General features: G+C 43.9%; 1 protein-coding gene across 1 annotated transcript in view; it reads left to right on the top strand.

The window, feature by feature from the left end:
- DOCK11 (dedicator of cytokinesis 11) overlaps positions 1-24,565 on the top strand; it is a 168,240-nt gene that overhangs the window by 67,440 nt on the left and 76,235 nt on the right. Inside the window, 11 exon segments of the mRNA XM_073227341.1 lie at positions 4,263-4,385; positions 5,845-5,927; positions 8,394-8,516; positions 8,719-8,795; positions 12,007-12,191; positions 12,283-12,348; positions 13,986-14,078; positions 15,181-15,304; positions 18,683-18,804; positions 19,311-19,397; positions 20,874-20,963. Coding sequence (XP_073083442.1) covers positions 4,263-4,385; positions 5,845-5,927; positions 8,394-8,516; positions 8,719-8,795; positions 12,007-12,191; positions 12,283-12,348; positions 13,986-14,078; positions 15,181-15,304; positions 18,683-18,804; positions 19,311-19,397; positions 20,874-20,963 — 1,173 coding nt within the window.

Here is a 24,565-nt window from a genome sequence, read left to right as displayed (position 1 = left end):
AGTGGGAAGAGGCAGATGGGAACAAAGCAGCTCACACTGTGAGATTTGTTTTTCCCGAAATAAAAACATTCCTCTTTTCTTCTGATTATAAAGGTAAATACACTACTATGTAGAAAATTCAAACAATACAGAAAACATAAAGAAGAAATTAAAAATCACGTCTTGTAGCTGATAATCATTAACATTTTGGTGAACATCTTTCTAGACATCTCTGCTGTGTATATATAAACACATGTACAGTATGTATACTCTTACAGAAACTGTCATGTTCATGCTGTTTTGTATCGACTATATTCATGTAACGTCGTGTTCATCCTGTGTCAATGTCTCTGGATCCATTACATTCTTATTAAAGGCTAATATGGTATTCCATTGATTTAGCTAGTCAGGATCTTTCTAATCTTTGGATATCCTAAATAATGCTCCATTGAACATCCCTGCACATATATGTTATTAGCTCCTTTGTTGAATTACCTCCTTAGAGTGAATTCCAAGCATTGGGGTTTTCAGGGTTCAAGATTAGGCTCATTGATACAGGTTGCCGCATGGTACTGGAAGAGTTTAACTTGTGTCGTCACACCTTCTTTGGGCTATGGATCTGTGGTAGCTTTTCCCCCATTAGGGCCCCTTTGTTTGTTACTCAGCCTATCGTCACATACGTGAACATTCCGTTATGACGGTCTTTGCTTCCAACAGAGATTGAGCAAGTACAGTATTTATTGTAAGTATTTGAGAACCTGCTATTGAAATTTTTGGTTTAAAATTTCTCACACAATATCAAGTAAGTCCTTTTAAGCCATGGTGCATTTACTGTCTTACTTCCATGGACTCAGCTTTGTGTTCAGGGCAAGAAGTTTAAATTGTGAATTCAGGTGTCATCCCACTTGTAATCTAGGTCAGGAAGAAAAATCAACCTTTGCTGAATAGCTTCCGTATGCCGGAATTTTCCATCGGTGTCTCGTGTGATTGTCATAGCCTTGTGAAATCGTGTAGTTGTTGCTGTTTTGCGGATGAGGAAACTGCATGTGAGAGAGGTGAAGTCAGCTGCCCACCGTATGTAGCCAGTAGTGGTAAAGGCAGGATTTGAAGCTTAGGTCTGCTTGGAAGGAAGGACCTCAGTTACCAGTGTGAGGCAGAATGTGTAATCAAGTAAGGAAGTACATAGCACAATGATAGTGGAGGAGTTTGGAACGTGAGGAGGGGTCAGCGGTTGGGAGTTCACTCAGGACTGCATAGAAGGTGTGGGGCTGGAGAGAGGCCTCAGAGGAATAGATGAGGGCTGGAAAGGTGAGAATGCTGGGTTGTGGCCTCCCACAACTTTACCATTTTGCACCCTTTTTCAAATAGACTCAAGATACCGGGAAGTGGTCATTTATTTCAAGTAGTTGAGAATTTTATTTTAAAGAAGTTTTTTTTTTCTCCCTCAACTTCTTCCCATTTAGGATGAGGAGGAAGTACTATGGTGGAGAGAGACTGAGGGTTATTAGCAGATCTGAATACTAATCTCAGCTCTTTAGTAACAATTTAAGCACTTATTTCTCCCATTGTGTTCCTCTAGGCCCTTTATCTGAGTGAAGTTACAATTCTCACAACACCGTAGTGAAGTAGGTGTAGGTACTGTCACTGTCCCCATTTTATGGATGAGGAAATAGGCACAGAGCAGTCAGGTGGCTTGCCTGAGGTCACAGAGCTAATACGATGGGGAACAGGAGCTGAACCTAGGTCTGGCAGTCTCCACAGCCCAGGTTTTTGCCCCTGTGTGTACTGCTCCCATGTCACCCTAGAGAGGGAGAAATGGCCTAGCTTCCCAGCATTTCCACAAAGGGCTGTCTGGCAGGCCCGTCCCTTCCAGCAAGGCTCTTTAAGTGGCAGTGTTATCTATAGGAAGTGGCAGCTCCCAGGGCTTAGCGCACAGTGAGTTTTGAGGCCATTGTAGGCACTCCCCATCCATGCCTTGGGGTGTTTCATTCCAGGGGCTTCCCGAGAAGCAACAGGGTGGCCACAGGAACAGCAGGAGAAAGTTGGGTCCATTGAGTCGTTCTGCCTCCCGGACACCAGACAGCTACTGTGACCATTCATTTTACTCTTCACTGCCTGGCAGTTTCATTGCAGATACACTGGCAGAACTCAGACCCCCACTGGCCCCCATGATCAGACGTTGGATTGGGGTTTTGGGGAAGCCGCCGACTCCTGGGAGTCCACCTCCCTGTGGCTCTGTGGGTTCCCCGCTGAGGGCAGCAGTGGCTGGGGTGGTGAAAGGGTGTGGAGTGTCCCCCGACTGTGCCCCTTCCTGCCATGCCCTGGGGGCTGTGTAAGTGCTGGGGACTGGAGTGGGGGGGACCTGAACCATTCCTTAGAGGGGGGAGAGAGGGCCGTGAAGTGGATAAGAGCCCCCCATTGTGGGGGGCTGGTGAGAAAAAAGGTCTGGGTCAGAGGCCTTGTCCTGGAGGGCCAGACTCCCAGCCCACACAGGCTTCGTGGGTGCTCTCTGGCTCTGCTTCCGTATTCTGGGGGAGGGAGAGGGCTAGGAGCTGCTGGGACAGGAGGCCAGACAGCCCCAGAGAGTGTCCCCCTGCACTGGAAGCCCTGGTCCGTTAAAAAGCGAACCTCGAACCTCTCTGTGCATCGGCGTCCTCAGGTGTGCCCTGGGCTACCGTGAGCCTGCGCCAAGGTGTGCCAGCCCGGTGCTTGGCGCTGCCCCAGGCCCGTGGCGTCTGCTCAGGACAACTGCTGGTAGGAGCAGCAGTAACCATGATCACAGATGAACAAACGAAAGCAGCTTGCTCTCGTCAGTTGTCAGCTTCCTGAAAATTGTTGGCTTCAGTGTGGGGAGATCACCAGGGTACTGGGAATGGGGGAAAATAGGTGCTCAGGGAACACTAGCTGCAGCAATACTCGGTATTACTGTTCTCATCCAGCCTCACTGTGTGAGGTGGCTGCGTGGGCCTCAATGCTGAGAGGCAGTAAGTAGAGCATGGGCTGTGTAGCCCAGAAGCCCTGGCTCCAGTTTTCTTCACCCACTTACTGCTGCCGAAACCTCTCTAAGCCTCGGTTTCTTATTCTGTAAAATGGGTATAGTGTATGTAGTACCTGCATTCAGTGGGTTTTATGAAGACCAAGTCAGATAATGCCCAAAAGTCATCCAGCAGAGTTAGGTGACAATCATGAAGGATGAGATCACACTCAAGGTGTGCTGCTCAGCACACTTTCCGCCGCCCACGGCTCCACCTCACAGTACCGGAAATCGAGTTCCGTGACCTTGAGATGCTTCGGGCCACTCCGGTAATATCCAGGTACCTCATGGACATTACTTGATTTAATCCATGCAATTCCTTCCTGTCTCCTTCAGAGGCTTCTATCCGGAACAGACGAGATAATGTGTCTGAAATGCTTTGAAAACCGGCATGTACTATCTCAACACAATTGGTACTACACCAAGTAGAAAAACAAAACTTGGTAGAGTCCCAATGATGGATTTTTCCACTTGAATTCATATGTGGGGAGCTCCTTTAAACAACAGATAGAACCAACTAACAGACTATTGGGGAGGAGCTGAACTGGACAGGGGCTGATGACACGGTGGTCCTGTAGGCATTCAGAAAAAAACTCCCGTGACTTGGGTTGTGTCTAAATCGGTACCCTGAAATAAAGTGTGTGGGAACAAAGTGAGCTTTCAGTCCTTTGTCTCCCCTACTTTTCCATTGAAAGCGTCAGGGCTTTTACAGAAAACGAAGGAGTATTTCCTATAGGGATGACTTAGTTTTTATGTTATGCAGAGCAGTAAAGTATTTTCTTCCTTCTTAGCTACCATTAGTATTAACTGAATGTGAGTGAATTGCTCTGGAGTTTCCTGCAGCTACATTTAAAAAATACATATCCCGTTCCACCTGAGCAGTGCACTCTGTTTTCCCACATGCCAATTGAGCCAAACAGTGCGCATTACATTAATTAGGTCTAAGAATGCATGCACCCTGCAAACACAGCCAAATGCGAGAGGCTAAGCAGCAATGGTGACAGCTGCATTTGGGGACTCATAGATCTGAAGCTGGTGACCAAATAGAAAATCCACTTTGAAAAGGAACATCAGGAGCTTTGAAAACTGCATGAAAGAAAATGCTGTCTAATTCCAGGGTCTTGGGACATGATCCTGTGTTGAATTATCAGCATTCTATGCTAAACATGCTACCAGGAATCATAAACCAAACAACTGTATCATGATGTGACAAAGAAAAGGCTAAATAATGGAAGGATTTGTTTTCCAGGGAATTTTCTCAGTGACAAATCCACATCCTGAAATTTTCCTAGTTGCAAGAATTGAAAAGGTGCTCCAGGGAAACATTACACACTGTGCAGAGCCCTACATCAAAAATTCAGACCCAGCAAAGGTATTTATGAAGATCGTTTGTGAACATTTCAGCTTAATAAGGAATTTGTCTCTCCCTGATATTTAAATGGTATTGTCAATAACCTTTTTAAACAAACTTACTCAGCATGCAGCATATTCTGGAAATACTGTATACTCTGCTAGTATGCATGCTGAAGCTTGGGTATGTCTTTTCTTCCCCTTCTCGTTTATGTTCTGTTTACATGACATTTTGATTTCTGCCGGCTTATCAAAATAAGAGCTAAAGGCTTTTAGGCGACATCTGCTCGTTGACACCGTATCCTTGGCAATAGCCCCTCTCTTTACTCCCAGCCCTACGTACAAGCCCTAGAATGTCAGAGCTGGAAGAGAAAAGATGACTCAGTCCTGTAGTTCCCAAATGCCGGTCTGTACTCAGATGTACTCCTGTGATAAAATGAGAAAAGAGAAGATAGTGAACGATCATGAAGCTCAGTGTATCCAGTTCAAAGGGTGATCCCTCATTCTGCGATTTCTGTCCTTCCTACTTTCTCAGCGTTACACCTGTCGCTCACAAAGCGCTGGCATATTCAATAATAGGGATTCTTTTCCTGTCTATAATGTCTTCTTCAAAGGGCAACCCTTAAGAGTCAGCAACCTGAATGATCATCCAAATTTCTGGGTCAGGAAACCCGAACTTTTGGGAACGATTGATCTAATCCTCTCCTCTCATTTTATAAATGGGTAGACTGAGGCCCGGAGAGGGACAGCGCTCCTGGCACAGTTCATTAGCAGCTCTCCAGCTGCTGAGTCTTAGGAAGAGTCAGTCTGTTGTACGTGGCATTTGGCTGTGTATCCAAATAGTGTTTATGAAGTGGAAGATGCTGGGGAGACACGTGACTACTTTTGGGGGAGAAAACAGTCTCAACAATATAGATAAAAGCCTCTAGTATTGTGTGTCCCTAGGGATACGCATCCAGCAGCATTTCACAGCCTGTTTAGACTCTATAGGCGGTTAATCTCCTTTGGCACTTGTCCGTGCCTGCTCAGACAGCAGCTCTTGCCCACACTAAACTCACTGCATTGACTCTTGGTCATTTGGCTTTTATCTTGGGCGTAAAAAAGGTCAGCTGTATCTACAGCAAACTTCTCCCAAGAATGATGCGTGTCTGTTTTCTCATGGATGAAAGGAAATACACGTTAAAACAGCTTAACATTTTCCCAGTAGAGGTCTTTGGTATGAAGTGTGCCCTACATCTGTTTTGTCTGCTTCCTGGTATCTTGATGAAGGCTCTGTTGATGAAAAACACAAAACCTTCAAGAAACACTTTGTGCTTGGGAAGTGGGTAACTGATGCATACTGTGTTTTACTTGTAGCTGTCTCTCTTTTGTTTTTCTAGATTTTGACGTTGCCTATCAGTAAGGTGGGGAATTAATTTTTCTGGGTGAGTCCCTGGTAGTTTGAACATCTATAAGCAAATGTTCTTCTTTTCTGACCCTAGACAGCCCAGAAGGTGTACAGGACAGCTAAGCAAGTGTGTAGCCGCCTTGGACAATACAGAATGCCCTTTGCTTGGGCTGCCAGGTTTGTATAGATATAATCCTGACTCTTCTGCTCACACTCATAGGTGGAATTGAGGGCTGTTGTCCTTGCCAGCAGCATTCAGCAGTCTGTTTCCGACAAGCCAGTTATGCCACGGGACACTTGGGGGGTGCCTATGATAGCAGTCTGTTCGGGCTGCTGTAACAAACTGTAGTACACTGGGTGGCTTAGACAACAAACATTTATTTTTCACAAATCTGGAGGCTGGAAGTCAGAGATCAAGGTGCCAGCACAGTCGGGTTCGGTGAGGACTCTGTTCCAGGTTTCAGATAGCTGGCTTCTTGTGTCCTTGCTTGGTGAGAAGGAAGTGAGCTAGCTCTCTGGCCTCCTAAAAGGGCACTCATCTCACGTGTGAGGGTTCCACTCTCACAAACTAAGCACCCCCCAAAGGCCCCACCTCTTAGTACCATCCCCTTGGGGATTCGATTTCAACGTAGGAACTTTGGTGGTGGGGGCCAGAAGCGTTCAGTCCCCAACAGGGTATAAGGGTTCTTTCTCTCAGAGCGTGCTGTGCATCAAAGACCCTCTTCATTTCTTCGTGTCTTGCTTCAGGGAAATTGTCTTTGGGTTGGGTTACTGATTGGGCTGACACCACGTATTTTTATTGCATTTTAAAGCAGAGCTTATTTGCTGAAGTGATGGAAGTTTTTTCCAGAAAACCAGAAACTCCTAGTGAATTATGTGCAGTGTGCCCACTGTTTCAGAGTCGGCCTGGTTTACGCTTCGAAAACCCATCCTAGAATGATTCTGGAAAATGTATGAAAAACTAGAAGGCCAAGAATGCTGTTGTTAAGTGCAAGTGTACAATTAGTAGACTCTCTTCCTTCCTGGTGACGTGTTATCCACCACATCCCTTAGGTTACATTATTTTTTTCCCCCAAGTCTTGCCAGTCAACACAGAGTGATAACTTAAAGTGTGTTTCTTGCTTATTATGCCCCCTTGAAATACAGGTTCACTGGCTTGTTTGTGGCAAGGCCTGTACAGCTAGCTCACTGGAACTTCTGGGGAAAGGGCATCACGTTCTGGGGAATTCAATCAGTTATGTTCAATGGGTGTTGGGGAGTAGCATAAGGCAGGGAGATTGCAAGTTAATTAGCTCTTCTGTCATTTTCATTTTTTGGAAGTTCTCAACATGCATTGTATGTTGGTAGATGAAAAGGCACGTTGTCCTTGTTTTGCAGGCTGATAAAAAGGTGAGGTGAATGGCAAAGAGTAGCAGAGGTTGATATGTTTTGGCATTGTAGAAGGTGAACCATAGCTTACAGATACCAGCAAACTTAGTGATGCTCCAGCCTGGAAAGTCAGTTGCTGCCACGGTTGTTATTATTTACTGCTCTTACGTGCTAATTCTGTACAAGGCAGGGGTCTAAGTACTTGAATGTGTACCTTATTAAGGTACTTTGATACCCAGTTCAGATGAGGAATGAAGCCGTCTCTTCCTTCCTAAATTGTTTTGGGTATCACCAGTAGCAGGAACTCACTCTGCGAAGGCCTGGCTGGGATATTTAAAAGTTGTCTCGCAAACCTGGTTACTGAAAATGAAAGAGGTATGCTCAGAAGTAGGAATGGTTAATGTGTAACCACTGTAAGAAGCTTGCCTGGGAGAACTGCGTTTCTGGCTGTAGCTGCTTCCATTGTGTTAGGTGCTTACACATTACTTCCTATTTTAGCAGTAAAATAGCTGCTTGAAAATGGGAGGAGGGGAGGGGGAGAGAATCATTCAAATTCACGTCGGAAACTCCACATAAATACTGCAGACTCTGTGTAAATTGATCTTAAAGATCTCATTTAACTTCAGTGAACTTTTGTTGAGATATATTTTACCTTTGATTAGAATGCACATGTTTTATATGACTGATTTGATGAATTTTCACAAACGTCTATAGTCATGTAACTACCATCCCAGCCCAGATACAGAACATGCCTCTCACTCCAGAAAGTTTCCTCCTGCCCCTGACTACTCGGCTCTCCTGACCCCTACCCGGACAGCCACCGCCAGTCTCCTTGTTACCACTGAAGATGACTTTGATCTGTTACAGACCTTGACGCACATGGAATCGCGCAGCATGCGCTCTCGCATTTGGTTTCTTGTGCTCAGTCCATTTTCGAGATTCGTCTGTATTGCTGTATGTGTCAGTCATTCATTTTGAGTAGTATTCTGTTGTATGCCTATACCATTGGTTTATACATTCACTGTTGATGAATAGCTGAGTTGTTTGCAGTTTGGGGCTATAACAAATAAATCTGCCCCGAACATTAATGTGGAAACATGCCTACGAGTAGAATTGCAGGATCAGAGGGGATGTGTATGCTTACCTTCGTGAGAAGTGCCAACCTAGTTTCCAAAGTTTCACCATTTTATCCTCCCAGGACTAATCTTGTGTGTTAAATTGTCAGTACTTTAGTATTAAGAAAAAAAAAAAAACCCTCTTCTCTTGCTGTTTTAGACCCATTTTCAAAGATACTCAAGGCTCACTGGATCTGGATGGGAGATTTTCTCCTTTTTATAAACAAGACAGTAGCAAGCTTTCAAATGAGGACATTCTCAAGTTGCTCTCAGAATACAAGAAGTAAGTGTGTGGAGTTACTGCAGTAAGTCAACGTAATAGATGAATTATAATCTACTAAAATGATGAACGTGGGTCATATATGGGAGAAACCGAATGCTTTGGGGCAGTTGGATTTGGAGGCCTTTGGAAGTTTGGTGAGAGAGTAACCAGTGCATTTAGTAATCATAGCTGTAACTGTAAAATACTCTTATTTTGCACCTAGGCCAGAGAAGACCAAACTGCAGATTATTCCTGGGCAGCTGAACATCACAGTAGAGTGTGTTCCTGTGGATTTATCAAGTAAGGATTCATGCATTGCAAGTAAGCCTTACGGGCATGTTTGAATCTCAGGTTTTTATCTTTTCGGTAACTTTATGAAGTTTACACGGTGTATTGAATTTTTAGGGCTGTTGTAAGAAAGTATTATAGACTGGGGTGGCTTATGATGGTGGAAGTGTACTCTCTCATGGTTCTGTAGGCTTGAAGTCAAAATCAGGTGTCACAGGGCTATGCTCCCTCTGAAAGCTCTCAATCACCAGTCACTGGATTTTGGGCCTACCCTAATATGGTGTGACCTAATCCTAACTACTTACCCTACTTCCAATAAAGTCACATTCTGAGGTTCCAGTGGACATGAATTTGTGTGTGTTGTCGGTGGGGTGGGCGGGTGGGTGGGGGATACTATTCAACCCAGTATACATGGTGAATAGTACAGATGAGCACATGAATTAAGTTGATGTTACCAGATACCGTTTCATATGTATGATGTGAGTGTTTCCCAGTCAGTTTCTGCAGCCTTTTGCCTTGTCTTAGTTTCATCAGCTAAGGGATCAAGAAAGGAAAGGGGAGAATTTCTTTTCTTGTCTAAAGACAAAACTCTAAGATCCCAGGAGAAAAATACACACAAGACACGTTGCAGAAAATAAAATGAAGGGGTTAATACGTATTTGGAAAATGCAAATCTCAATAATAATGCCACTAATGCCAATGAAAACAGCAAGCTGTTTTTGCTCATCTGTCAAATTGCAAAAATGTTCAAAGTGAAGCTGTCTAATGCTGGCTAGGTTTTGGCCAGCCACCGTCACCTATCACGAGTAGGAGTACATTTTGGCAGTAGATATCCATAGATGTTCATAACTAAGGTGTTCCAGTTCTGAGATTCTGTCTGTCCATCCATTCAGTGAATAAGCATTTATCGAGTAAGCATTTCTTGAATACCTACTGGGTGCTTTAAAATTGCAGAGGTTAAAGTCTAGCAGGAGTGGCAGACAATAAACAAGAAAACAAACGAGTAATTTCAGGTTTTGTTTGGGGTGAGCTGCATTTAAAAGGGTGGCCAAGGAAGGCCTCTCTTCAGCTCAGAAACTGAGGGGGAGAAGGAAATAGCATGTGGTGGTTGGGACTATATGTTCCAGACTGAGGAAGACCTTAAGGTGGGAACAAGCTTGGTTTATATGAACAGAAAGGAAGCCAGCGAGGCTCTAGTTTAGTGAGTGTTGGGAACAATGGAGATAGGAGAAGAAGTAGGAAGGATCATGTCATGTAGAGAATTGTGTAGACCGTAGACATGCCTTAAGAGATTGGATTTTAATCCAGGGCAATGAGAAGTCACTAAAAGACTAAGCAGGGGTGTGGTACCAATTTACATTTTAAAACATCTAAGAATACAATGGTTACCTTGTCTTAATGAAATAGCTTGAAATGTAAACAGGAGTATATGTATCAAGATACTCGGTACAGTGTTATTGTAACGAGGGAAAATTGGAAACAACCAGAGTTCAACACTGTCACTGTGGTTAAGGTAGTTACAGGACACCTACACTGTGAAACTTTGTGCAGCCATGAGAAACGATGTTTCTAAGGAGCTTGTGGCACAAGACATCAGATGAAATGCCAAAAACACCCAGGATGAAGTTCTATAAATACAGTAGGATTTTTTAATATTATTGAATAAGACAGGCATAGAGAGAAGACTGGGAGAAAATATGCCAAAATAGTAATGGTAGTTATCTTTCGGAAGTGGAGCAACCACTTGTTTCTTTGTGCCTTTATATCTCCAGACAGTCTACTGTAAGTAAGTATTGCTGTGATGCTTGGAGAAAACCAAAACCAAACTCAGCAAAAAAAATACCGTGTCCTCAGGTCCGCCCCCCCACCCCCCCCGCCCCCCGGGTCTTCTTTTTCCATCAGTATTACTCTACAGCAAGGACAGGCAGGCTTAGAGCCCCTTAAGTATATGAATCTTGCTTTGTGTGTGACTACGGTGGCTTTTTCAATACATGCTGCTGACACTTCTTGGAGGCTCTGTGTTTTTCACGTTTGGGAGTATTGAGTTTATCGTCGGTAACACATCATAAGATCTGTCGTTTCAAAAGGCTTCCATTATGTCTTAGGTGAAAAATTTGCACCTGCACCAAGTTAACTTTTTCAAAGTGACTGGCAATGAGCTAATTGGAGGCATAAATTTACTGTGATTTCCCTGATACCAATAAAAATTTGCAGTGAAAACTAAATTGCAGCCACAGGAGGAAAACTGTGATGGATTTCTTTGCAGAGTTTAAATTTGTGAAAATTACAATGTGTTATATTTGGCAAATCACTCTACCTCTACATTGAGAATGAAATTGCAATCCACGTCTGGTTTGAAGGGTTCCACTAAAATCAGCATCAGGCTACTCCACGTTGCCCCTTTGGGTTCTTAAAGTGGTTGTATGACTTTCCGGTCAATCACTGAGACTTCTGTTTGCTAAATCACTTTTTGAGAACACAGTCAGAATGTGTGTGTATATATATATATATGTGTGTGTGTGTGTGTGTGTGTCTGCATTTTTATTTTTTATTTTGGTATCATTAATCTACAATTACATGAAGAACATTATGTTTACTAGGCTCCCCCCTTCACCAAGTCCCCCCCACAAACCCCATTACAGTCACTGTCCATCAGTGTAGGAAGATGCTGCAGAATCCCTACTCGTCTTCTCTGTGTTGTACAGCCCTCCATGTGCCGCCGCCCCCCCCCTCCCCCCCGCGGCGGGCCCCCCCCCCCCCCCCCCCCCGCCTCCCGCCACATTACACATGCTAATCGTAATGCCCCCTTTATTTTTCCCTGCCCTAATCCCTCCCTTCCCACCCATCCTCCTCAGTCCCTTTCCCTTTGGTAACTGTTAGTCCATTCTTGGGTTCTGTGAGTCTGCTGCTGTTTTGTTCCTTCAGTTTTTCTTTGTTCTTATACTCCACGTATGAGTGAAATCATTTGGTACTTGTCTTTCTCCGCCTGGCTTATTTCACTGAGCATAATACCCTCTAGCTCCATCCATGTTGTTGCAAATGGTAGGATTTGTTTTCTTCTTATGGCTGAATAATATTCCATTGTGTGTATGTACCACATCTTCTTTATCCATTCATGTACTGATGGACAGTCAGTATGTATTTTTATAAATGTTGGAATATGTTAATGATCGCAACATTGTACTATCTTTGCCTTCTTTTTTTTTTTCTTCCCCTGCTGTAGATTGTATTACTTCTTCATATGTGCCCCTGAAGCCTTTTGAAAAGAATTGTCAAAATATTACTGTGGAGGTTGAAGAGTTTGTTCCAGAAATGACAAAATATTGTTATCCATTTACTATTTACAAAAACCATCTGTATGTATATCCCTTGCAATTAAAATATGATAGCCAGAAAACATTTGCCAAGGTAAACAGTGTGAACTCTAAATTTTGGGGTATAAACTGTTATTTATAACCTTCTCATTTTGTGGCTCATTTTAAATAATTAATCATTTTAGGCGAGGAACATCGCTGTTTGTGTGGAATTCCGGGATTCAGATGAAAGTGATGGTGGCCCTCTGAAGGTTTGTTGGTGATGTTGATAAGCATCCATTTTTAGTAGAGAGAGAGATTTTGGTACTTGGTAGTTTTATTTGCTAGGTTTAATTTGTTTAAATGTCAAAAAGAAAACGTGTTAAAGGGACAGATGTAATACTGTCTTTTCTACTCTTCAACTATGAGGATTAATTACATATTAAGAAATAACAAATGAAGTAGGAGCATTTAGCTTTAAAAACGGGGAAGCTTCTTCATATGCCAGATTTTTGCCTTTGCTCCACTTTGAGTTTACATTGATCTGATGCCCAGTCACAAGGACTGTGACCTGACAGTTTATAATGGTACCATCAGGGGCCTATAAACTCCTTTCTCCTTGAAGCCTGAACAGGCTTTGAGCCGACAGAAGCACAGCATGACAGCTTTGATCTGAGAAAGGACTTACACTTTGTGACTGGCCAATTGGTGCCTCCAAACCTGAATTTTAGTGATCTATGAAAAGCAGAATTTCCCTGTTGTCTGATACAGCAATCGTGACATACCTGTCATGTCCCAGTCCCCTCACGTTACAGGTCCTTAGACCGTTAATCAGAGGCCCGAGAAGAAGCAAGCCAGGGAACATCTAACCATCATGAAGTATTTGTCTGGCTCCCTGCTTCTCTAGCTTGAGCCTAAATCAGACAGATGGATGGCTAGTCTTCCACTCAGACCACCTGGGGAAAGAGGCTGGAATGTTGAATAGCCCTTACCTTTGAGAAGAGATTATTTTTTTTCACAGAGCAGTTTAAGTTAAGGATCAGCTGGCTCCAATTAGGTGTATTTTCTCTTATTTTCCTGTCAGTGGAGGTGGGAGTAACTGTTCTCTTTGCCCCATGCAGTACCCTTTTGTATGCTAAAGATTCTTAGGTTACTTCTCAGCAGTTCCTGCAAATTGCCCATATGACCGTATTTAAGGAGAGTTGGCTGCGCATTCATTCTCATGGAGTTTCAGTTAGTTCCTTGGCATGCTGACTCTGTATTCATCCTCGAGCTTTATTAGGCCTAGAGAAGTGAACAGCTCACACTGGAAGTGAAATTGGGTCTTTCCATGGAACCATAGAAAGCCTCACGTTTACTTTATTGGTATAACAGAAAGCCCTAGACTTTTAAAATGTGGCCCATAAAGTGAGAGAACGGTAAGCTTGTCTGTAGCTTAGCGGACATTCAGTCTTTAATCCCTTTAGGCTAGGGATGTGTCTGCTGTTTGTTTCTGTTTTTCATTCCTCACCGTGCCCTACCATCAGTGCCCAGTAAGCAGTGAGCAAATGTTGCCAACTGGCCGAAGGGGAGAGCCTCTCATATGAAGAAAAGCAAGTAGCATGAGAGAAGTCAGCTGCACAGGCCTGCTCTGAGAGTTTTCCCTTCCCGAGTTTAGCTGTATTCAACCTCTCCTGTCCACTAGTTTGAAATTATTTCTTCGACGGCCTGAAATTCGGAAGCGTCCGTGCTACCAAGTTAGGCAATGTCTGGAGTGACTGTAAATGATTCGGAATTTACAAGCTCACGATGAGAGCCGGGTGGCTTGGCCGTGGCCTTAGGCTCACAGATGCCTCTAACTGTATGTGGTTCCATAGCATCATGTTTAAAGACCTACACGGGGAGTGGTGACCGTTTCCTTCTTTTGCAGTGTATTTATGGAAAACCTGCAGGATCTGTTTTTACCACGAATGCTTATGCTGTCGTCTCGCATCACAACCAAAATCCAGAGTTCTACGATGAGGTAAAGTCACATTACTCTTGACGTTTGTGAAACACTGGGGTTGTGTTTCTTTTCTCCTTTTTACGTCATTTCCGTGAATTTTTCTTCACTTTCAACCCCTGAATGTTCTATTGCAAGAGAACAGCATACGAGAACCCAGGGCCACTGCCTGCTTGGTGCCCTGTGGTGACAGTGGACGACTGAGCGGCCCACAGACCAAAGGGGCTCTCGTGTGAGAGAGCAGTATAGGAAACACACCAGACTGGACCTGGGATTCTAGCCCTAGCTTTGGCAACAACTGGCTCCATGACGTTGAGCATGTCACTTCCCCTGTCTGAGTCTCCCATTTCCTCAGCTTTAAGAAATTTGGAAGAGATATTCTGAAGGCCCTTCTAGCTCTTCCTGTCTGTGGCTGTGTGGGAGTGCGCAGGCTCCCCGTACGTGAAGTGCTTCAAGAGACATAGCAACCCGGCAGGGCCACCAGAATCCCATTGGGCAGTGCTGGGCGGACGAAGGAGAGTGGACGTCTCCCAGTCTCTGTGGTCCCTCCTCAGGCTGCCTCTCTGACTCTGTGCCTGCCTTTCCTCCCTTCTTCCTACTTGTCAATCTCCACATCTCTATGTAGTTCCCAGTAGCTCTCTTCACGTCTCTGTCACAGCCTCTCATCATCTGCGTGTATCTGGCTTATCCAAATCTGCAGACTGCTTTCAGGTTCCGCACGTCTCCGGAACCTAGGGAAATATCCTTTCAGATTCAGAGCACATTTTAAGTGGATTGCATTCATAGACTCTGAGTTACGTGGTAACCCTGGGCTGTGAGGGTGTGGTTTTGATCCACTGTGTCAGAAAAATCCTGCTGCAGTGTGGAAATCTCGGAGAACCCACTGGGCACTCCAGGAGAAGTAATAAGCCAGCCCTCACAAGCTGGGAGAATAGCGTTGTCCACCTGAAACTGACCGGAAACGCAGTTAGAGTCCTTTCAAATGATGTTTGTTTCTGACTGCTTGGCCTGTCATTTAGAAAAGTGAATGTCATTGGAAAAAATACAGTAAAACTGAACTCAGGGTCTAACAGTCCAGCCTGACATTTTAAAGCCCTCTGTGTCATCTTTGCTGTGATTTCAGGTTAAAATTGAGCTTCCCATTCACCTGCATCAAAAACATCATGTGCTTTTCACTTTCTACCATGTAAGCTGTGAAATTAGCACGAAGGGAACAACCAAAAAGCAGGACACAGTTGAAACTCCAGGTACGTGTGCTCTTTATAGTTAAGTCTCTCTCTGCAGCTATTTGAGATGGAATTGTCCAGAATGTCACCTCCTTTCATCAAACTACAGACTAGTTCTTACCCCTTACCCAAAAGTACATTTCTGAGTTAAAATTTTCATTGGTGAAACCTGAGTTATATGTTCACTTTATCATCATTTTAACCAGATGTCATTTCTAAATGCTCGCCAGTGTGCTTGGACTTCTGTAGGCAACATAAAGCAATACTGGCCTTCTCAGAGGGAGACACATATTGTGATGTAATGTTTGTGGTATTCCTTTTATGTAGAATGGCCCAGCAGCCAGAGTTTTCCAGGTCTGCCTGCTGAGGAAGGGAAGTGAGCCCAGAGCCAGAGGCAGGGTGGTTGGGGGCCTCATGGTTCTGGTGAGAAAGAGAGCAGATTGAACGAAGAACTTGAATAAGCCTTAGTAGTAAGCACCTGTCCTGGCCCCATTCGGCAAGGCTTTAGCTAAACCAGTGGGAAACTTAGGAGAGCACAGGAGAACGTGCAAGGCCTTTCGAACATGGACTGCGCCACACCCACTGTGGAGATGTCAGTATGCCCTGGGATGGAGCTCCCAGCTGGCCTGGATCAGTCTTAAATTCATTCATTCATTCATTGTTCATTCAGCAAATATGTCTGCATATTTATTATGTGCAAGACCTTATGGTAGGTACTGTGGAGAACACAGTGGAGAATCCAGCACAGAGCTCATCTTAAGTGAGCGTATGATCCAGTAGGGAAATGAGACCAGTGTAGACAACTGTCATACAAGATAGAAAGTAGTAGTTATCAAGAAAGTAGTGCCATGTGATCTCAGAGAAGAGCGAGTTATTCCTCCCGCTCGCGGAGGGACAAGTGGCTGAGACTCCGGGAAGGCTTCCAGGAGGAGATGGTGTTTTGATGAGGCTTTAATGGGCAGGGTAGAATTTGATGATGCATTGAGGGCAAGGAGGCAGAGGATTCCAGGCTAAAGGTACAGCTTGTACAGAGGGAGAGAGAGTATCAAAGGAATACAGACTGGGAACGCCACGTAGTAGTTCAAGTAGTTCAAGAGGACTGAAGCACAGGGTGCTGGAGGCGAGCCATCAGAGGAAGGTTGAAAAGGAGGCGCATCAGGTTGTGGAAAGCCTTGAATGCCAGGCTGTGGACTTGATTTTATTCTGTCACCAATATGGAAATATTGAAGGGTTATAAACACCAGTAAGAGTTATTTTGCAGAAAATCTGGGCAGGCGGCAACACAATGGGTGTGGTGCATTGGAACAGGAAAAAGGAAGGAAGGACTGTCACTTACGGGGTGACTTCAAAGGCCCAGGTTAGTAGACCGGAGGATGGAGAAAAAAGGAATTGCGGCAGAATATAGTGGACCTGGCAAATGGTTGGCCGCTAGAGACGTGATTCAAAGTTGGCCCTGAAGGTTTGAAAGTGGGAAGAAGGAATTGCCAAGCAGCAGAATTGTGGGTAGGTTTTCGACTAATGTTGACTTTGAGGTGCTAGTGAGACATCTGAGTGCCCGGCGGGCAGCAGGGCTGAATATTGGCAAGTTCCCTTTGCGGATCATGTGGTCCTGTTCTCTCTCCCCGTAGGATGTGCAGTTCCTTCAGGCTGGGGACCTTGAGGGTTGAGAGGAAACCTGGCAGAACGTTGTGAAACCGTGACAGTGCCCTTCCTGAAAGACAAATTATTATTTCCTTTTGCCAATTCTAGGCAGTGGGCAAGATGCTCAGTGGAGCAGGAGACGGTGATTCTGTTGCCCCTCATCACTTTTAACTGTCCAGCCTTTAAAGTGGCCTCACACCTTTGCGCCAGATGGCATGCACTTGACACTGTACTACTGCAGCTTCCAAGTGGTCTGTGTGAGTTTTGACTGAGAGTCACCTCTGGCCATGCTCTGATTAATTCACAGGGCAATAATGTTGCCTAAGCAAGTCCATAGAGACAGATAGTCGATCAGTGGTTGTTGGGGACAGGAGGAAAGGGGAAAAAGGGGTATGGGGTTTCTTTTTGGGGTGATAAAAGTTCTGGAATTAGAGGCAATGGATGCACAGCTTTGTGAATATACTAAAAACCATTGAACTGCATGCTTTAAATAGATAAATTGTATGGTATCTGATAAAAGTTTCTGTGAGGAAAAGTGTTGCCTAAGAATAAGAAATACATTTTCCTATTTTCTGGAGTGGAAACCTTTTGTCATTTGTCTAATTTTCAGTATAACTGCTCTGACAGAGTCCTTGTGAATGGTTCTTCTGCTCGTGTTACTTCCCTCTGCTTTTTATAAAAGAAGAGTCCTGGGTAAACCGTTTCTGAAGTTGTGCTAGTGAAGATGCCCTTCAGGCATGTTTCAGAGTCTGAGAAAGCCATTTATTCTACTTAAAGAAAGCAACATGTTAGTCTTCCTCTAAGAATTAAAGCATTTGCCAAATTACACACGTGAATGAAAACATTCTAACCAGATTTGTGTTGACTTCTGTGTTCACAGTGTAAACACACACACACACACACACACACACACACACACTCACTCACTCACTCACTCACTCACTCACTCACTCACTCACTCACACAAAGAATTTTACAGAGTCAGAAAGCAATGGCTTTAAAAAGTGCTCTCTAGCCAACACCCTCTCTCATATGCCAAAACTCAGTCCAGAACAAGCCTTTTTTCAGCAGAGCTGTAAACACTTGAAGCCCAGAGTAATCTCTATAATGGGAATACTGACACTTCTCAACCTGAGCAACCCAGGTGGCTCTGGCTTTTTTAGCTAGAACATGATGAGTGTTCCAATAGAGAGCTAAGAGGCTCTTTTGGGAAGAACTGTTACGAAGTGTAGAAACTGGGGGAAATCTCTCTGGATTCAAGTTGTAGACACTATGCCTTGGCTGCGCTCTCCTCCTACACTTCTCCCTTCTGTTGGGCAAGGGAAACTGCCCAACTAAATACTGCCTAGTATAAATAGGGAATGTAACCTTGACTTGTGGCCTTAATTTTCCACAGTCCCTTACCTTAGGGCTGCAGTAAGAAACTTTGGAACATGGTGATGGCTGTCTGAAATTGTCTCCGATATGCAACTCTGTCCTCCTAAGTGAGACTCTTTAAGTCTACCAAAAATTAATCCCCCAACGCGTAAAGGTAATGATATTCGTGCACTTTAAAAATTCTACAGTGTTTCTTTCACATATTATCTTACTTTGGTCTCTCAGTAATGTTACTTCCCTGGTACTCATGCTCCACACCTGGACTCCCACAAACAGAGCCTCAGAAACATCACCAGCCTGCCCGGGTCCCCGAAGTCGGGCGTTTGTGCAGCTACTTGCTTTTGCAGTTTCACTTCTCATGGCTGATTATTTTCTTGGCAGTCGGCTTTGCCTGGTTCCCTTTGCTGAAGGACGGTAGAATCATCACATTTGAGCAGCAGCTGCCAGTTTCAGCCAATCTTCCCCCGGGCTACTTGAATCTGAATGATGGCGAATCAAGAAGGGTAGGGAAGTATCTGCATTTGTTGAAGTAATCGTGGTGAAATATTTAAAGAGTAGCAGTCTGTTGGTCTGGTTGATAGTTTTGTCTAGTTGATCACTGCTCAGAGTGTGGTCTGAGGGCTGATGCTGGTCCACCACAAAGCTAACATGGGGAAATGAGTGTTTAGGAACCTTTGTAACGTTTGACCAGGAAACCTCATGTCTGTTGGTTCTCATATAACAACTTTAAAAACTGGGACTTAGATTCTGTGCATCATTTAAAAGATTTCATTTAGTTAGTAATTCATTTTTACTGTTTTTAAAAGTTATCAGCCTGCAAAGAATTGGAAATTCAAAATGACTTAGTGATACATTTATTGTAAAGGCAGGTTATTTTCTCCAATAATTCCCTGTGTGAAGCTGACCCATTTGATTCTGAAAAACAATGTTGAAATGCATAAAGGTGCCACGTATTTCTTGTCTGTCCATTGCTGTGTTACAGAAACTCACGTCTGTCCTTTGTTTGCAGCAGTCTAATGTGGATATTAAGTGGGTAGATGGTGCAAAGCCTTTGTTGAAGATTAAAAGCCACCTAGAGTCTACCATTTACACTCAAGTAAGTTGCATCCTTGGAATTTGGTCCGTTTTAATACTCAAGTATATGTCTGGATTAAAACGGACTACATTCGATTCCTCCAGCCTTAGAGAAGTTGTGGCCTGAAGGGGACTCTCTCATTAGTAATAACATCATTCTCACTCATAATAGCTCAAATTTTAGAATTCTTCTCAAATTACAAGGTCCTTTCATTCCCAGTAACTGATTTGAGCCCCACAGAACTCAGAATGGAATGTGGAGGCTCTCATTGCCATTTTTAAAACTGAATTTTATTTTTATTTTTGAATAATTTTAGATTTACAGAGAAATTGTGGGGATGGTGCGGACAGTTCCCAAATACCCTGTATCTCGTTTCCCCTGTTATCAACATCTTACATTAGTATGGCACATTTGTTAAAATGAATGAACCAAAACTGATGCATAATCATTAATTGATGTCTGCACTTTATTCAGATTTCCTTAGTTCTTACTTTTTAATGCCCTGATTTCCTGTTTCAGGATTCTATCCAGGATAGCATTTTATGTGTAATTGTCACATGTCCTTAGGCTACCCGTGGCTATGACAAGTTCTCAGGTGTTCATTGTTTTTGATGACCGTGTCAGGTTTTCAGAGTACTGGCATTTTGTAGGATGTCCCTGTGTTGGAATTTGTCTGATGCTTTTCTCCTGGTTAGACTGGAGTTGAACACAGAAACTTGTTATCAGGGGATCATGGATGGCTGGTACAGTTTCCTCCTAGCGTCAGCATCCGTGAAATTAGAGTCAGATGTCTGTGGGAAGTCTCAAGCACAGTTTGAGAAGGCATGGCTGGAGGAGATGAAGTCCACAGTCCTTGGCGTGGCTCTCAGCTCCCCCTGCCCACTTCACCATTTCATCATACATGAAGAAGCCGAAGCTTTGTCACATTAGCTGTTTTACCCAAGTTCACACAGATAATAACTAGAGAAGGCAGGTCCAAAGCCAAATCTCACTATTCCAATTCCTGACACAGTCCAAGCTGTCCACAAAGTGAGTGTATATAGATCCCGTATAGGACAGCTGGCCGCTTGCTGGTGCAGTGCCCTGGCAGTGGACTGGGCACCGAGACTATTGTTCTGGCAGCTCCCTGCCAGCTTTTCCTCACCTGTCAGTGCAGACCTCTCTTCCTGCTCATTTCGTCAAAACGTAGAAGCAGCCCAACTTCAGAGACCACACTAGTCAAAATAGGAGCGAACGGAATGGGTAACTAGTTTTGCAGACATTGTGGCCTACTCGGTGTGCTTGGGTACATACCGAATTGGCCTGGTTTGGCTTTGTGTGATGGTCAAGGGGACTAGGGGATGTAGACACACGTGTCGGTGGCTGCAGCTGCCGAGGCTGGGCGTTAGAATACCCGGATAGGTAGGCTGGCGAGATGTGAGCGGAGGGAGAGGTGGAGAGCCTTGTTCCGAGGGTAAGGAATCACATGGCATAGGGCTGCATCCATCTGTTTTTCAGGATCTGCATGTGCACAAATTCTTCCATCACTGCCAGCTGGTTCAGTCAGGCTGGAAAGAAGTTCCAGGGGAGCTCATTAAATATTTAAAGGTAAGTGAACAGCAGCTTTCTGCAAAAGGTTTGTTTCTCATGTCTTTTTGTTGCCACGTTTTGATGTGGGGGAAAGAAATCAAACTAACATGTACAAAGACTTTTGGCTGTGTGTCCTCAAGAGAACACTTTGTGTCTTCTCATCAAGTGGCTGTTGAGGAGCAGACAGCAGAGTCGCTACATTAGGAAGAACATGTTAGAGCCAGAATCCGACAACATGTTTTTTGCAAATCTCATGAAAACCTTTCAGTTCCATAAATTGATTTTTCAGGTCTTTACACTTCCTGCTGACCTCCCAGTAAGGGTGGAGAATGCTGTGTAGAAAAGGGCCAGGAGAAACAGAGTCACTTTTGCTTGGAATAAAACGTGAGGTGATTCCCGTGTCCATGGGTGAAAGTCGATCGAAAGGGCCAACCAACCAAAGAGAAAAAATCAGGAGAGAGTCTTAAGAAACACCGTAATTAATTCAAATGTATTGAAAACCCAAGACTCCATTTATTCCCTAAGCATGGTAGGACTGAAGTGCATGTCGTAGGACCGCAGTGACACTGATTCTTGTGGTGGCTGCTTCTAGTAGATCAACCATGGCAAGTCTGAGGAATTTTGACTTGTGTGGGATCTCCCTATTATGTTATTACCTAACGTTTTTCTCAGGATATAAAAACATTGATTTCTTTCAGAGAGGTAGTATAATGTGAGGTAACATGTAGGGGTTCTGGAACCATAAAACTGAGTTTGTGTCCCAGATCTGCACTTAGTAGCTCTGTGATTGACCTTGGCCAAGTTACTTTGCCAGCTTGTTAGGGTGGTTGTGAGGCTCAAGTGAGGTAGAGCGTCTGCTGTAGAGCTCTCATTCGTTTTGTATGACTTTCTTGAGTGCTTCCTGTGGGCCAGGCACTGTTCCAAGTGCTGGGAATGTAAGTGAAGAAAACAAACAATGCCCCTGTGGTCAAGGAACCTAACTTTGTTGTGGAGGCAGATGGACAATAAACCGAATGAATATACAGTGGACGCTTGAACAACACGAGTTTGAACTGCGTGGGTCCACTTATGTGAACTTTTTTCAATAGATGATTGAAAAACTTTTGAAGCTTTGTGACAGGAAAAAAAAACGTTTCTTTCCTCTAGCTTACATGATTGTGAGAATACAGTATATAATCCATATAACATACAACATCTGTATTAATCAGCTTTTTATGCTGTCTGTAAGGCTTCTGCAGTAGGCTATTAGAAGTGAAGTTTTCGGGGAGTCAAAAGTCGTATGTGAATTTCTGATTGCAGATCAGATTCCCGTGTTGTTTTAAGGGTCAGTTGCATATGTGTGTGTGTGTGTGTGTGTGTGTGTGTGTGTGTGTGTGTGTGTGTGTGTGTGTGTGTGTGTGAGAGAGAGAGAGAGAGAGAGAGATGTCAGGTGGTAATAAGTGCTGTAAAGGAAACAAAAACAGTGATTTCCCTCATTTGTGGGGTATAACAACAAAGCAAAACTGAAGGAACAAAACAGCAGCAGACTCACAGACTCCAGGAAGGGACTAGCAGTTACCAAAGGGAAGTGGCTGGGGAGGGTGGGTGGGGAGGGAGGGAGAAGGGGCTTGTGGGGTATCATGGTTGGTGCACATGGTGTGTGTGGGGTCACCGGGAAGACAGTGTAGCTCAGGTAAGACAGATAGGGACTCTGTGGCATCCTTACTACACTGGTGGACCGTGACTGCAATGGGGTATGGGGGGAGACTCGATAATAAGGGTGAATGTAGTAACCACATGTTTTTCATATGAAACCTACGTAAGACTGTATTTTCAATTATACCTTAATTTTACAAAAGATCAAGACATGAAGACAGAAAAATGGAGCATGCGAAAGAGAAATGGTAGAAATTGGCCAAAGTCCGTGTAATAAAAGTTGTAGGAAAAAAAAAAAAACACCCCTTCTCCAAAGGAGAAAGGAAAACAAAAACACAGTGAAGAAGAATAAGGAGAGTAAGGGGTCCTTGTTTTAGAGAAAGGGTTGGAAAAGATCTCTGGTAAAGTGACATTTGACAGAGGCCTAAAGGAAATGAGGGCACCAGCTATGTGGACTTCTAGGGGAGAGATGGGAACAGCAAATACAAAGGCCCTGAGGTATGTGCTTGATGTGTTGAAGGGACAACAGGAATTCCAGTGTGGCTGGCATAGGCAGTGATAGGATATGACATTTAGGAGGGAGCTGGGAAGCTGGTTGGGTAAGGCCTCAGAGGCCATAATGGGGAGTTTGACTTGAACCCTCAGTGAGATGGGCAGCTTTGCAGGGCTTTGAACAGAGTGACATGATGTGATTTTACTTTTTAAGTGTCATTCTGCCCGCCATATTGAAAATACACTCTTGGAAGGGTGGAAGCAGGGAGATAGTTGATGAATGGTGGCTGCTATTATCCTTAATGATCATTTAGAAGTATAATAGTCATCTAACTTTGAAATCCTTCCTTTGGGTAGTGTCTGCAACTCCAGCTCTGTGTATGAATGCTTAGTCTCTTAAGATCTTTGGCTTTTTCTTCCAGTGGGGAAGCCTTATAAAAGTTTTAACAGAATGGGATGGAACAGAACATCATTTTCATACACTCATTTCATTTCTCTTTTGCATGTGATTTAGTCATGTGATTATATTTTAAAAATGGAAGAAAAAAAGGCATTTGCATTTTTTTAATATGGTGTCATTAATATACAATCATGCGAGCAACATTATGGTTACTGGACTCCCCCATTATCAAGTCCCCACCACATACCCCATTAGTCACTGTCCATCAGCGTAGTAAGATACTAGAGAGTCACTACTTGTCTTCTCTGTGCTATACTGCCTTCCCCGTGGCCCCCCACCTACATTATGTGTGCTCATCGTAATGCCCCCTTTTCCCCCTTATCCCCCTCCCTTCCCATCCATCCTCCCCAGTCCCTTTCCCTTTGGTGACTGTTAGTCCTTTCTTTGGTTCTGTGAGTCTGCTGCTGTTTTGTTCCTTCAGTTCTTTCTTTGTTCTTATACTCCACAGATGAGTGAAATCATTTGACACTTGTCTTTCTCCGCGTGGCTTATTTCACTGAGCATAATACCCTCTAGCTCCATCCATGTTGTTGCAGATGGTAGGGTTTGTTTTCTTCTTACGGCTGAGTAATATTCCATTGTGTGTATGTCCCACCTCTTCTTTATCCATTCATCTACTGATGGACACTTAGGTTGCTTCCCTATCTTGGCTATTGTAAATAGTGCTGCGATAAACATAGGGGTCCATATGTCTTTTTGAATCTGAGAACTTGTATGCTTTGGGTAAATTCCTAGGAGTGGGATTCCTGGGTCAAATGGTATTTCTATTTTCAGTGTTTTGAGGAACCTCCATATTGCTAACCACAATGGTTGAACTAATTTACATTCCCACCGGCAGTTGTAGGAGGGTTCCCCTTTCTCCGCATCCTCACCAGCATTTGTTGTTCTTTGTCTGTTGGATGTTGGCCATCCTAACTGGTGTGAGGTGACATCTCATTGTGGTTTTAATTTGCATTTCTCTGATGATTAGCGATGTGGAGCATCTTTTCATGTGCCGGTTGGCCATCTGAATTTCTTCTTTGGAGAAGTGTCT

This window comes from Manis javanica, chromosome X, assembly GCF_040802235.1.
Source record: "Manis javanica isolate MJ-LG chromosome X, MJ_LKY, whole genome shotgun sequence".
Lineage (NCBI taxonomy): Eukaryota > Metazoa > Chordata > Mammalia > Pholidota > Manidae > Manis > Manis javanica.
The sequence above is the reverse complement of the archived record's forward strand: the minus strand, read 5'-3'. Positions and strand labels throughout refer to the sequence as shown.